Source organism: Oryctolagus cuniculus, chromosome 13 (assembly GCF_964237555.1).
Source record: "Oryctolagus cuniculus chromosome 13, mOryCun1.1, whole genome shotgun sequence".
Lineage (NCBI taxonomy): Eukaryota > Metazoa > Chordata > Mammalia > Lagomorpha > Leporidae > Oryctolagus > Oryctolagus cuniculus.
The window spans coordinates 3,193,526-3,209,394 of record NC_091444.1 but is presented as its reverse complement, the minus strand read 5'-3'; the positions used below and the strand labels follow the sequence as shown (position 1 = coordinate 3,209,394).

Sequence of the window (15,869 nt, the reverse complement as noted above, 5' to 3'; positions counted from 1 at the left end):
CTAGTTGAGTATCATGGTTAATTTTTCTTTCTTAACCTTTTGTTCAATCTGGACTTCGTAACACTCAGCCCAGTGTCTTGTCCACATTGGAACATTTTCCCCACTTGAAAGAAATGAGGAAGGAAGGGAAAGGGAGATGAGGGAGGATGGGACGTGGGAGGGACAGGGATGAATGACAGGTAACAAACACAAGCAGACGTAAATTTATGACAAGGTAAATTTTCTATGCAAAGTGAGTTAGTCGTCTCACATGCTGAATTGCAGCACTTCAAGATTTGCCTCAAGGATTTTTAAAATGACAAGCTGACTCATTAACAAGCCCTTATCTGCCTAAATTCACATCTTTACAGCTTTTTAGAATATTTGTTTTCCATTAAAATCAAGTTATTTTCCCTTTAATTTTATCTAAAATGTGTTTTTGAATAAGTGTTTGCCCATCAAAGATCAATTTCAACTTATCATCTTCATAATTCAGAAGCTTAACAAATACAATCAACATAACAGGGACTTAATATGTTATCAATGAACTTAAAGAATTATTTGAAATTAAGTGAACGTTCTAGAAATGGATGTAGTTTTTAACAATGGGCAGACAGCTACAGCCAAGGTAAAAGGTGTGATTATTCACCCAAATTATCTTAATTAGTAACAAACAAAACGACTCCCAGTGAAAACAGCCCTTATCCTGGTTAGCATCTGTAGCACACATTCTCTCTTGCTCTTTCTCCATAGTTTGGCTTTTTGACTGACTTTGAATTGGCTGAACCAATGCGTGTCTCTGGAGAGGCCAATTATGATGTTGGGACCAATTCGTAGATGCTCCTGAATCTGCTGTCTGAGCTGGACTCAGGACAACGCATCACCTAAACGTCTTGATTACTGTCCATCTCTGTATTATAATCAACTCTAGTCGCGTGGACTGATGGCATTTTGAGAACTGACACGCAGAATAACAGGCTGTACAGGGGTTGATCATACTTACCCCAAATGTTGACATTGTAGTTTTTCTCAGTTTTCCCAGCAACATTCGTAGCCTCACAGGTGTAACGTCCTGCGTCCTGAACTTGAGCATCTTCAATCTGAAAACCAAATCATGCTCGCAAACAAGTTCGTACTTCATGATTCTGTTAGCCCTCATTGTGTTCTCTTATTTGTAATTGAAGATTTTCAAACATATAAAAAGAATATGAATGGCGATATCTCCATCTCCATCATCCATATTCAACACTTACCAAGAGTCAACCATTTGTTTCTTAGTACCCAGGTTGGTGCTTGGTAGACGACTGAGTAAAATAAAACGGGTTCTGTCACTTGGTCTGGTTAAGGGTGTGTACTTGTGCATGGTTGTGGGCAGGGCATAGGTGAGGCAGTTTCAACCAACCACAGGTCTGTCCCCTCCCCTCGAGGGGACCTGAGAAACGACCTGCTGGATTCTCGGACATCTGCACTCATTCTCTGCCCTCCACCACCAGACTCCTACCACCTCTCTCAACGCTGAGCTCCTCCCTGTTTCTGGCCTGCGCGCAGCCGCTTCTCCCTTTCATCCGTGACTCTGGTCACTCCTTTCACACCCGGCCTCACTACCACAGAGGAATTGCTCCCAAGACCCCATGCTTGGCCTCTCACACACACCGCCATGCCCCTTCTGCTCCCCCCACGAGCTGCCCTCCGTGGGTGGGCTGCTCAGCTCACTGCCCTCCCTATAGCCTGCCCCCTCCCTCCACGCCCCAGGCTCTCTGTTCCCCAGGATGACCCTCTTCCGCCAAGAATCTATGATTAGCGCAGGTTCTGGAGTGCCCTCCCTGTGTTCAAATCGAATTTCTGCCTCTTAGTCAACTATGCACAGGTAACTCCCTTTCCATTTCTCCCTTAGGTTATTATGAGGATTTTACAAACATACAATGGCCTTTTGGCCTCCTGAATGCTAATTCTGTAGACTGCGTTTCAAAGTCAGCCTTCAGCACTCGAGTCAATCTTGTCAAGATTTCCAAATGATCACTGTGTTAAATTCTCTGTTTCCTAACGCACGTCTGTGTCCTGTCTACTCTTAGAAAGCCAATTGGTTCTGCCACCATTATTCCAGGCAGCCATGGCCTTGGTTCTGCCACCATTATTCCAGGCAGCCATGGCCTTGGTTCTGCCACCATTATTCCAGGCAGCCATGGCCTCGCCTTTTGCTATCTTCCCTCAAATGCATAGCCTGCAGGTAATTAACTCGAACCTATAGTACACATTGCATTTTTCCACTTAACTGTTACTGTTCATATACTTATTCCAAGTTGGAAGGCATCAGGGACATGAGATGTGTCACACTTTTTATGCACCTTATCCAGCACAGCTAAAATGGCTATTTGCTGATTTGGCTGAATGACTGGAGACAAAGAATTCACGGGGATATTTATATAAGCTTTTCCTGGGAATATTTTTTAGATACAGTTTATGTCTACAAACATGGACAGACCATTAAATACTGAAATCTCAGTAAATGCAAAATTTAAAAGTATTACAAACCTCACCAACGAAAGCATTGCTAGAATTTTGTAAGATGAAGTTAGGAGAACAGTAGGGAAAGACAGGCAAGATGAACAGGGGTAAAACTGAATCATGACTAGGAATGAGACAGAGGGACGAGGGCCTTACCTTTAACACACCTCCGTTCTCGGTGATGCTGAGGCCCGGCTTCCTCAGCAGGGGGCGGCCGTCTTTCAGCCAGGTGAGCGTCGGGGGCGGGACAGCGTCGCCTCTGCAGAGCAGCTCCAGGGCCTGGCTGAGGCGCACAGAGACGTTCTGTTCTTCTCCCACGATGTTGGGTGGAACTGGCGAGAGAGGGCCAGCACACCATTATGTCCACCAATCACGGCGACCCACACGGAAACAGCCCCGCACTCACCCAACGCAACCTCCGCACTGTGTGGCTCAGAACCAGGTGTGAACCACTCGCTGGTTCCTGTTGAACAGACACAGTCCTCACCTTCATTTAAGAACCTTCCAGAAGCTCTAACCAAGTGCTCGTTTAAGTGACTTCTAGAACTACATATTTCTGTGTAAGGTTTTCAAAGTAGTAAATCACTCAAGAAGTTTGTGGAAACAATAAGGAATTAAAAGCAAATGTACTTTCCATATTTGTACTTTTTGAGAAAGAAATAAACTCCATAGTCGCAGGGGCAGAATTGTAACTGGAGTTGAGAGAGGAGACGCAGATCACTCAGTCCCAGGAGCACTTATCCTCTGGAAAGCAACAGACGGGCAGAGGGCAAAGCTGGGAGCACTTCGGCGGCGGCGCCTTCCACGGAGCGCAGAGCATGTGGGCCACATGCATGACAGAGACCAAGTGGGGTCAGGGACCAGCTGCATAACACACCCGCCTTGTGCAGAGGGAGGAAATGAGTTGAAATTTTAATGAGATTGAAATTAGCACTAACCAGCTTGTCAGATGCTGAGTGTTCCTGGAGAAGTTCAAGGCCCCTCCCTCCCTCGGGGCCACTAAAGCACCATTTGTCTTAGAGGCTGAGAAAGACAGGGTGGGCTCCATAGCCCCTCAGGGGCTGCAGGCAAAATAAATCAGAAAAGAAAAAGTCACGGAGAAAGGGGGCCTGTAATAAAAAGGGCTGCTCCGGAAACGCGCCGAGGGGAATCTCCTCGGCCAGTTCTCACCAAATCCTGACCACGCGGCACTGTGGAGGCTTACCACGTGTGCAGCATCGCTCAAGTTGTATCGAAACTAACCCCTAAGTGCCATTCCTTATGCTCTGGCAGAAATAGTATTGTGGTCAGGAATATTAGGAGTGTATTGGCCGCTGTTTCAGGAGCAATACCCCAGCATGCATTGTGTCTCTGTCACCAGGAGGGTTCTGCAGCCATGGCTGCAGTGGGAAAGGGTTACGAATGAAAAGCCACTTCCCGGTGCCGCCTCTGAGTGAGAGACTTGCACTAGGCCCAAGGACGCTAAGCTGAAGGAAGACACCATGCACAGTGGCTGGGAAAGCCACTTCCCGGTGCCGCCTCTGAGAGACTTGCACTAGGCCCAAGGACACTAAGCTGAAGGAAGAAACACCATGCACAGCGGCTGGGACAGGACGGGACCGGGGAGGGGGCGGCTATGCACATGCAGGGTGTTCCTTCCACCCGCTGTCAAGAGGCTTACGGTACCATGTGAGGTACAGGAAACAGGATGGCTTCTGATGTGCGACACACTAGGTGAAAGGTAAGCCAGTCTGTTCAAGATTCATACTGCCATACAAGTTGCAAAGTAAGCACAATTAAGGCCATGTTCTAAGATAACATAAAACTGACATTCACAGCTCTCAGCACAGGAAATGCTAAACAGAATAGCCACTTTCCAGCCTGGAAATAACTGGGTAAAGTTTGCCTCATTGGGTAAAAAGCTACCATAATTATATAAAAGTATGTTTATCTTAGATTATTTGCAGAACTTACAAGAGCATGGCTTCTTTATGACTATAGAAGTAAAAGTCGGAAACAATTCCAGAGTTCAGAATGTTAATTTATTTCCAAATATTTTCCCTTCAATTACTTTTCTTTACAGCTAAATGAGTTCAACCAAGTTCAAAAGGAAACCAGATTTTAAAGGTTAGAGGAAAATGCAAAAACAGCATAGTATTCATTTACGGAACATAAATTGAGCAAATCTAATTAGACCAAGAACACATACTTGCACTTCCCAAATGCATCTATTTCCTTCTGTCCTGTCTCTCATCTACAGTGTTTGGTCTAAGAGGAGAATAAAGCTCCATTCTCCTCAGCTTCCTTACAGGCCATTTCAATTTTACTGTGTGGCTTTGTGGCCAGGAGGGGTATGTCCTGGATCCATTACTCAACCATTACTTCATCCTTGTTACACTGAATTAGCCAAATCAGAGCTGCCATGGGTCATAGCTGCTGGGATGCTGGTGAATGTGCGATGTCCACCAAAGCTCTCTGACCCAAGTTTAAAGAGAAGGCGCCAGCAGAACTCGGATCTTGTAAAAACCTTTTTCTGTTCCAGTGTCTCAGAATATGGCAAAACAGACTCTGGGTTTATACCCAGAGGGAAATTCTTCAGTGAATTACTTTCCTACTGTAAGTGTTACAATTTTATTTTTAAAAATTTATTTGAAAGGCAGAATGAGAGTGTGTGTGTGTGTGTGTGTGTGTACATGAGACAGTTGAACACAGAGAGAGCTTCCATCTGTTGGTTCACTCTTCAAACGTCTGCAACAGCTGGGGCTGGGATAGGCCCAAGCTAAGAGCCCAGAACTCTATCCAGGTCTCCCCACTGGGTGTCAGGGATCCAAGACCTTGGACCATCTCGTCCTGCCTCTGAGGATACACATGAGTAGAACGCTGGAATTGGAAGCAAAGCTGGGACTCGAGCCCAGGCCCTCCAATAGGGGAGGCAGGCATCCAAAGCAGCACCCTAACCACTGCGGCCAATGTCCATCGCTACTGTACTTGTAGGGAAAGTTACTTTATCCGTTGTCTCCAACTCGACACAGGACCGCCCAGGTTGCCACTACAAATACTTGAAGGAAGTTAATACTAATATTGGAACACAGACTGGAAACTGATCAGATTACAAACCTTTTTTTAATCTCACACTTCTTTGGTAGCTTGTTGCACAGATGTATGAAATGCTAACACATACACACATTCTCAATCATACACACTTTCAGTCAGTCACTTGACTTTTACACCAGAGGGAAAGATTCTGGTTTTCGGTCTAAATAGCTGGTATGGAAGAGCCTCAGCAGCAGATGAACAAGAATGCACGTTTCCATGACTCCCAGAAAATACCAGCTTTTACCATCTCCCAGGCCCACTCGTGACAGGAACCAGCGCGGAAGTGGCAGGGGCCCATCTGCTTTTCTCACAGACGAAAACCCAGTGAACAGCAGTGTCACCACTTGCTTGCTAGCAGCTGAAGGAGCTACAGCAGCACACACGCAGATGGACCCACGGATCATTCCCAGAGGTACGCGAGGCAGGTGCCTCCCAGGTATTCACAAAGCAGAGGGGCCACTCGGTTCGGGGGGGTCAGAGTGCGGAGGGCTGGGCCTCTGTGGACCTGCTTGCTGTCTCGGAACCACCAGCACACCTGCAGGTCAACTGCAACAGCACAGACAAGAAGGCACAGTGTCCTTTGGCAGTGGGCTGAGGCCTCCGAGGCCGACCGTGACCTCCTGACTCTCGTGTCGTGTCCACCATAACACGGAAATGAGTTACTAACAAAGATCACAGGATGCACTGTGTCAGTGACTGTGGTCACCCACTTTCTTCTGGCAACTTATAAAGTGAAATCAACATGGCCCACATGGCTGGAAGTCAGAGAAAACAAAAACAAAAAAACCATTTCTCTTAAGACTGCATTGTTTGGAAGTGAAGTCGGACTTAAAGGAGAGAAACTCATTCAACAGACATGCTTCAAGAAATACTTTCATTAATCTATGAACTAAGGAATGTAACGCAAGCAAGACACAGCATAAAGTCCGAGAGCGCTGGGGACGCACAGCTGTGATTGTGACTGGTTTGTTCCGGGACTCTCACCATGGTGCAGCCAGACACTCCCAGCTGCCTCCTCCTGGGTAGGAAAAAACCCGGAACGTCTCCTCAACTTTTGTCTAGCTTAACTTCCGCTCCTCAAATACCCTCTAACTCACAGACATATATTATCAGTCACAAAATACTGACTAAATAACAAAAGCCATATGAGCATGGCTTTGAGAATAGGGGCGCAGAGTCCCTGGAACCTACCTGTTTAGTGAGAAGACTGTCTTCCTAACAAGTCTATCCACAGCCCAGTTCTCGAAAGGGCTCTACAAGACCAGCAACCTACATGTTGGCTCTATGCATTTCAATTCCTCAGAACGTTTAAAAAGAAACATCACTCACCATCAAATACCAGCCACCGTCAAATGTCCATGAAAAATGCTTATTAAGAAATTTAAAAATCTTGTATTCCAAAGTAAATTACTCTCTTCATGCCATTCCTCCAAGAATTTCTGAAGTACCCTTGCACCAGGCGGCCGGAGGATTTGGTTTGGAGTGACCTGGTGCTAGTACTCCTTTGTTCATTCGCTCGTTATTAACTTCCTCAATGATCTTTGTAGCCCCTACAGGTGTCTATCAGAGCTGAAACGGTTTTCTAAAGGTCTTACCGTGGACTCGGAGGTCAATGTCCCTTTGATTCTCGCCAGCAGCATTCACTGCCACACAGGTGTACCTCCCCGAGTCACTGACTTGTGCGCTGGCCAAAGCTAAGATGCGGCCCCCAGAAAGAACCTGTGAACGGAAAGAAAGCTGAGCAGTGGACAGGCCCCCGAGCACGGTGTGCACCACAGGCCGTTCCTCTCGTTTTCTGAGGCTCCGGAATTCACAAGTACAACTAGGAGGACTTCACTTGGGTATTTTAAAGTGGTCAGTCAATGCATAATCCCTTTTTGATTTTCTCAGTAGGAGAATGGGAGATGCTAGACTCAAACTTAGAAATTATCTTTGAAAATATGTCTCTTTGGCATCAAATAAAGGTCAAATTTAACCCCTACTTTCCACAATGTCACTGCGACAAAGACAGAAAGTGAGGATGAGAGGAATTAATTATCCTTCTAATTTTTTCTGGGCAATCAGACATGAAGTTAAAAACCAACAAAGTACAGGGCTGGCGCTGTGGTACAGTGGGCTAAGCCTCTGCCTGCAGTGCCAGCATCCCATACAGGCACTGGTTCGTGTCCCAGCTGCTCTACTTCTGATCCAGCTCTCTGCTTCTGGCCTGGGAAAGCACTGGAAGATGGCCCAAGTGCATGGGTCCCTGCACCTGCCTGGGAGACCTGGAAGAAGCTCCTGGCTCTTGACTTTGGATCAGTTTAGCTCCAAGCCGTTGCGTCCATTTGGGGACTGATTTCTCTCCCTATCTCTCCCTCTCTCTGTTTGTAACTCTGACTCTCAAATAAATAAAACCTTTAAAAAAAAAAAAAACAACAAAGTAGTAGCCAAATAAGCTAATTAAGTCCATTTATTGTTCTTTTCTCCCACAGATCCACTGGTGCGTCTAAATATTGACTTTAATTCTGCATTTTCTATGATCCCAAATTCTGGAAGCAATAGATTTTCAAGAATAGCTGAAGAATTAAAATATTAGGAGTATTTTCACTAGTAGAGAAAACTCAAAGTTTGGTACATGTGCTTTTGAATTTTCAAGTTTGAGTCAGTGTAAATGTACTTAACTTTGTTTTTCTAAGACTTGAATTTCATTTATCATCGTGCTTCCATTATAATTCTCTTACTTTCCTATTTGATGCTTTATGAAGCACGCACGCTCTGTGTGGTTCTCCGATTCATTACTGCTGCCAGATATTAAGAATCGATTGTACCAGGAGAAGCCTATTTTGTTGTTGTTCCTGAACACTTCTGTCTATAGGTGTCACTTGTGGTAAAAGTAGGAAAGAGGCAGGTAGAAAATAACACTGAAATAAACCGTCAAAATACATGCAAAATAAGGGAACTCTCAGAAACACCGAGCTTTTACTCAGTTGTTGAGAAATCCCAACTGTGTGTGCCCATCGTATTTATGAGTGCATATGTGTATTTAAAAAAATACCATTTGTTAGTCCTTGTTTTTCAGGTCTCTTCATCAGCTTGACCTGCTTATACTTCTTGTATTGAATAATCAGGAGGCAAATTTCACCAAAAAATGACACAGGTACCTGTATTCCATTAGTGAAACTCGAGACAGGGCTGCCATCCTTCAGCCAGGTCAGGCTCGGGGCAGGGATGCCTCTGGCTTCGCATTCTAACCTCACCAGATTATTCACCAGCACTGCTACCACGTCATTGCTGCTGGAAATCGATGGGGGCACTGGAAATAAATAAATAAATAAAAGCTGCGTTAACTCCGCGGGATGTGGCATCTCAACGCACCGAGCTCCCTACGGTTTGCTGTGGGAAGTTCTCTCGTATCTCGTTCCGGCTCTAAGCACAGCCATCCTGTGGGATAAGCAGGGCAAGTATCTGCAGCCCACTTTACAGACGACGACAGGGAGGCGGTGCTAGTTTGTCTAGAAGTCCAGTTGTTGGCAGCAGGGTGCGCGTTTCACTTCTTGACTTCCAGGCTGTCATGTCTGCCTGCGTGCGTGTGTGTGTGTGTGTGTGCCACTCCACTATAGAATGTTAACTACCAAATCCTCTTAAAAGCAGCATTAGGCGTAAAGATGTGAAACAGTTCCGTAACAATTGCTGATAAGAGCACTAATGATATTTTCAACAACTCACCCGAAGCAAGCAAATTCAGCTGCATGTCACACCTGGGCATTTGAGAAGGAATCAGGAACAAGAAAGTGTAGGTTTTAGGACACCATGGCCTTGAAAAAAGCTGACAGTACCGCACTGTCAAGTATTTACACCGGCATCTCACAGAAGCATCTCGTCATTCTGAACACTTCTTTACCCCAGGATGCGTTGGCAGCACTAACCGTGAACTTGCAGACTATAAAACAACTCTGTAGCGCCCGCTGAGTTGACGGCCACGCACTTGTACACACCAGCATCTGAAATCTGTGCACTTTCAATGACAATGATCTGCCCTCTCTTCAAGAAAGTGGCGCTGGTGGCTGAGAGTGGACGGTTATCTTTGTACCATGTGATTACTGAAACGGGAAGGGGAGAAGATCTACATAAGACGTCTTAAAATTCACTCAGTAAGGGGCATCGTTACTATAATAATCATAACTGCTTCATGCTTATGCTAACTGAGTTTAACCTGCTGAAATAAACAATGCAGGGCTGATTTTTAAGAGGAGGTAACCCAAGAAAAACACCAAGAGCCAAGTCAATTGAGCCCTGAAAATGAACTCAGAAAAGACACATTTTTATGTTGTCTCGTATATCAATATTGTTTGAAACACACTTTGTGCTGTTTCTTTCTGCTGTGCATTTCCTCAAATCCACAGACATTTTGCACATACTTCTAAATCAAATACCATACACACTAGGAACCTAACAATTTATATTACTGAGTCATACAAATAACATCAGATGACCATAACTTATAATTAACTTGGTCTATCTCCATTAACAATAAATTTAAAAATATTTTTCCTACATAAATGCACGTGGAATACCATTTTGAGTTTTGTGGCCACAATATGGGCAATGAGACATTTAAGAGATTCACAAGACCATTTCTACATTACGTGGCTAAGGTATTTCACGCAGTTTAAAGCCATGCAGATTCAGAACCGTCAGCTATCGGATGCTATGCTTATCAGAGGCACCTTGAAGTGCTTTCTACAACCTCTCCACAGTCAGTGACTCGCATCTTCTGCTCCTGAGCGGCCCCGGCTGTCCCAGTAATGCACAAAGGCCTTGCAAGCTACAGAATCCAAAAGTGAGCCCACCAGGCAGGGGATGTCCGGCCGCCATGCACTCCAGCTGGACAGCACCGTTCACCACCACAGTCTCATTCAGCAGCTTCCCTGCCTCCTCCAGGCTGGGCGGCTCTGCAAGAGGCACAGGCAAGGAGTTACTGCACGTGGGTAGGCTGTTCAAACCGGAGTCTGCTCCGTGGACATCAGACTCGGTCTTTCTTCCTCTCGTTCACGCACAAACGCAGTCTGATGGGTTTGAAAGAAAAGTGACACACACTACTAAGCAGAATTAGAGAGCAGGGTGGAAAAAGACTGTAACTTGCTTTCTGGATCATCCATCTCTCTGCCCTTACAGGAAACTCCTCAGGACTTCAGAACAGCAGCACAGGAAAACACAATTTCCCAGTATTACTTATTCCAATCATTCTGATTCGTCTGATGATGACTCACCCTCCCAAGAAGTAACCTATACTTCTTTGAGTTCTCCCAGTGAAGAAGTCAGTATGGCCCAAAATATCTGACTTTATCTTTGGATGGTGCTATCTTAAATCATTTCAGGAAAAGCAGAACACATTTTTGGTTTGCATCAGGTCTTATTCCTTTTGATATAAAATTTATAATTGTTTATAAAGCACAACAAAACTATACTTACTATTTCAAATAATCACTGATAATGCTTACTCTATTATTTAATATACTTGGAATGTAGGATTCACAAAATCTAAAAGGTATAATATAAAAGGGAGAAACAACTCAGAACACCAATGCCATTTGTTTACAACAATATCACAAGAAAAGCGGAAGGGGAACAGGATGGAAAATTACAAGTGAACTAAAGGTCTTGCCACATTTGGAGAAGATGTTCTAGAAATAAATAAATGAGTACTGGGGCCGGCACTGTGGCATGGTCATTAAAGCTGCCACCCGCAGTGCCGGCATCCCATATGGGTACCCGTTCCTGCCCTGGCTGTCCCATTTTTGATCTAGCTCTCTGCTGTGGCCTGGGAAAGCAGCAGAAGATGGCCCAGGTGCTTGGGCCTCTGAATCCACGTGGGAGACCCAGAGGAAGCTCCTGGCTCCTGGCTTCGGATGGGCCCAGCTTTGGCTGTTGTGGCCATCTGGGGAGTGAACCACTGGATGGAAGACCGACCTTCCTCTCTCTTTCTCTCTCTCTGCCTCTCTGTAACCCTGGCTTTCAAATAAATAAATCTTTTAAAAAAAAGAAATTAGTACTTGAAATTTACCAAAAATTCATTTTAAATGGTAGTTTTTTTTGGTAATGAATGCAGACAGAAATCATGAAAGAAATCCCATTCACAGTAACCACAAAAAAATCAAATATTTATAAATGAATTTAATCAAAGAAGTCAAAGACCTCTACAACCCAAATTATCAAACACTGATGAAAGAAATCAAGGACAGACAAAATCATAAAGATATGCTTTGCTCATGGATTGGAAGAATCGATATCATTAAAATATCTGTACTACCTAAAGCAACCTACAGATTCAATGCAATCCCTATCAAAATACCAATGACATTTTTTACAGAATTAAAAAATTCAATCCTAAAATTTACATGGAATCACCAAAGACCCAGAATAACCAAAACAATCCTGAACAAGAAAAATCCAGCTGGAGGCATCACACAATACCTGACTTCAAAGCATACTACAAACCTACAGTTATTTTTTAAAAAAGATTTTGTTTATTTATTTGAAAGTTAGAGTTACAGACAGTGAGAAGGAGAGAGAGAGAGAAAAGTCTTCTGTCCGCTGGTTCACTCCCCAGATGGCTGCAATGGCCAGAGCTGTGCCAATCCGAAGCCAGGAGCCAGGAGCTTCCTCCAGTCTCTCACATGGGTGCAGGGGCCCAAGGACTTGGGCCATCTTCTACTGCTATCCCAGGCCATAGCAGAGAGCTGGATTAGAAGAGGAGCAGCTGGGACTAGAACTGGCGCCCATATGGGATGCCAGCGCCGCAGTAGAGGATTAACCTATTGCACCACAGCGCCGGCATAAAAACTGATACATATATCAGTGGAACAGAATAGAAAGTCCAGAAATTAATCCACATACATACAGCCAACTGATTTTTGACAAAAGTGCTCCGACTACACAGTAGAGTAAGGATACTCTCGACAACAAATGGTAATGGAAAAACTGGATTTTTTTTTTGGTAGAAGAATGAAATTAGATTCATACCTCTAACAATATACAAAAATCAATTCAAGATGGATCAAAGACCTAAATTTAAGACCCGAGATATGAAGTTGCTGGAAGAAAATGTAGCAGAAACAGTCCAAGATACTGGTACAGGGAACAGCTTCTTAGACAAGACCCGAAAGCACAGACAACAGAAGCAAAGCTAAAATGGGCTATATCAAACTCAGAAACTTGTGCACAGCAAAGGAAATGATCAACAGTCAAGAGACATCCAACAGAATCGGGAAATATTTTTGTAAACCACCTATCTGACAAAGGATTGAAATCCCAAATACATCAGCAACTTTAAAAACTCCACAACAGAAAAACAACCAAGCCAGTTGAGAAAATGGGCAAAGTACCTCGATAGACAGTTCTCAAAAGAAGAAATACAAATGGCCAGCAAAAATAGGAAAAGCTGCTCATCATCACTAGCCGTTAGGGAAATGCAAATCAAAACCACAGTGAGATGTGCCTTTACCCCTTTCAGAACGGTCATACACCCAACACACAGAGAGTAACAAACGCTGGTGAGGATGTGGAGAAAGAGGCACACTTATACACCGCTGGTGAGAATCTCAATTAGTGCAGCCACTGTGGAGATTCCTCAGAAAAACTAGAAAGAGACTTGCCCTATGACTCGGCAGTCCCACCGCTGGGTATACACCCGAAAGACCCGAACACGATGAATCACAACATATCTGTACCACCACGCTCATAGCAGCGCTGTTCAGAATCACCAGGGTCTGCCAGACTCAGCCAAGGTGCCCATCATCAATGAATGGATACGGAAACGTTGTACACTTATACAATGGAACATTATTCACGCAGAAAGAAGAATGAAATTCTACCATTTGCAGCAAAATGGATGTAACTGGAGGACACTGCATTTGTCAAATAAGCCAGGCCCAGAAAGACAAATACTGCATATTCTCTGATATGTGGGAGCTAAAATTTAAAAAACAAACATGTTTGTGTGTATCAGTGTTGCTGCAAATACAGTTTTGCAAAACTTTGTTTTCTACCTTTGTCGCACCAATGGTTAAGAATGTTATACCTCTGTAGTTTTAATGATCTGTGATTACTTTAAAATTTACCCTATATGGGTAAAATGGTCATTTTTTCCATTCAATTATTGTTTAAAGCCATTGTCTATACTCTAAACTAAACTAGGTTCTTTTTCCTTTTTACTTGTTAAACTTCTTATTTGGTGAAGTATGATGCCTTTTCACTATAATGTAAATTTAAAATGTTATCTCAAAAACTAAAAAATGACAGGGAGAAGGAAGGAAGGTGGGAAGGAGAGAGAAAGGAAAAGGAATATCACTGCATTCTTAGAATTTTATCTACAAAGCACACTGACTCTGTTAAAAACTAATTAAAAATTAAAATAAAAATTACAAAAAATACATTTTAAATATTTGCTCAACATAACTCATTCTGGGCACTAGCGATTCCTGGTCCAAATACAATCAATTACTTAATCAATCCATTGGTCTACCAAAAAAACAGGAAAGGGGAAAGAAGAAAGCAAACAAACAAAATGATTAGAAGTGAGTAAGATGGCAGAAATAAAATCAAATACATAAATCAAGAGCGTAAATGTGAGTGAGTTCATTTTCTTGTTTAATACACTTCTTGAGGGCTGGCACTGTGGCGTGGTAGGTTAAACCTCTGCCTGCAGTGCCGGCATCCTATATGGGCACTGGTTTGTGCTCCAGCTGCTCCTCTTCCAATCCAGTTCTCTGCTTATGGCTGTCTTTGGATTGCTCAGCTCCAGCTGTTGTGGCCATTTGAGAAATGAACCAGTGGATGGAAGACCTCTCTGTCTCTCCCTGTCTGTAACACTGCATCTCAAACAAATATTTAAAAAAAAAAACACTTTTTTTTTTTTAATTTTTTTTGGACAGGCAGAGTTAGAGAGAGAGAGAGAGAAAGGTCTTCCTTCTGTTGGTTCACCCCGCTAATGGCCACTACGGCTGGTGCGCTGAGCCGATCTGAAGCCAGGAGCCAGGTACTTCCTCCTGGTCTCCCACGGGGTGCAGGGCCCAAGCACTTGGGCCATCCCCCACTGCCTTCCCCAGGCCACAGCAGAGAGCTGGACTGGAAGAGGAGCAACCAGGACAGAATCTGGTGCCCCGACCAGGACTAGAACCCCGTGTGCCGGCGCCGCAAGGCGGAGGATTAGCCTACTGAGCTGTGGCGCCGGCTGAAAATAGACTTCTTGATCCTTTTTGAAAAAAATGGACTTTTACAAATACTTTTTTTTTTATATTAGAAGACCCAAGTAGATAAACAAACACAAATAAAAACCCCCACAAAAAAGTTAACAACAGAGAGTTGGATAAAAATAAAATCAGAACAATTCGAGAACAATTTCTGACTAACTGCAATACAAAACAAAAGGATTAGAGCAACATGATTTGTATTGATCAAAATGTTGCTTCGTGAATAATCCTTTATAATGACAATGTTTTATGCATTGAACAACAAAGTAAAAATTGTTGGAAAAAAGGAAAATTTGAAAACTCTAAAGGCAGGGCCAGCACTGTGGCACAGCAGGTTACACTGCCTGCTGCCATGCTGGCATCCCATCACAGCTGGCTGCTCCACTATGACCCAGCTCCCTGCTATGTGTCTGTGAACGCAGAGGAGGACGGCCCAAGTGCTTGGGCCCCTCACTCACGTGGGAGACCCTGATGGAGTTCCTGGCTCCTGGCTTCAGCCTGGCCCAGCCCCCAGCATTGTCATCACCCAAGGAGGGAACTGGTGGGTAGAAGAGCTCTTTCTCTCTCCTCCTCCCTCTTTAAAATAAATAAATAAATCTTTTTAAAAAAAATTTCCACCCACATTTATGTATGTATGTGTGTATTTTTAGTCACCAAAGAATACATATTCTTTCCAAATGCCAAGGAAACATTTTCAAAATAGAATGTTAGGCAACAAAAAAGCAATAAGATATCTTATAACCACATTAAGTAAAACCCTAATAAAAAATAAATCAGTAACAAAAATATAAAGTTATCTACATCAGGAAAGACATTAAAGATGAAATCAGGCCGGCGCCGCGGCTCACTAGGCTAATCCTCCGCCTAGCGGCGCCGGCACACCGGGTTCTAGTCCCGGTCGGGGCGCCGGATTCTGTCCCGGTTGCCCCTCTTCCAGGCCAGCCCTCTGCTGTGGCCCGGGAGTGCAGTGGAGGATGGCCCAGGTGCTTGGGCCCTGCACCCCATGGGAGACCAGGAAAAGCACCTGGCTCCTGGCTCCTGCCATCGGATCAGCGCGGTGTGCCGGCCGCATCGCGCTGG

General features: G+C 44.2%; 1 protein-coding gene across 4 annotated transcripts in view; it reads right to left on the bottom strand.

Annotated features, from left to right (window-relative positions):
- HMCN1 (hemicentin 1) overlaps positions 1–15,869 on the bottom strand; it is a 459,307-nt gene that overhangs the window by 142,147 nt on the left and 301,291 nt on the right. For all 4 annotated transcript variants that reach the window (XM_070055058.1, XM_051820384.2, XM_070055057.1 and 1 more), the window contains 6 exons: positions 10,389–10,490; positions 9,465–9,638; positions 8,700–8,851; positions 7,155–7,278; positions 2,641–2,816; positions 983–1,079 (listed from right to left, as the gene is read on the bottom strand). In XM_070055058.1, the coding sequence (XP_069911159.1) occupies positions 983–1,079; positions 2,641–2,816; positions 7,155–7,278; positions 8,700–8,851; positions 9,465–9,638; positions 10,389–10,490 (825 nt within the window). The remainder of the gene's footprint in view (positions 1–982; positions 1,080–2,640; positions 2,817–7,154; positions 7,279–8,699; positions 8,852–9,464; positions 9,639–10,388; positions 10,491–15,869) is intronic.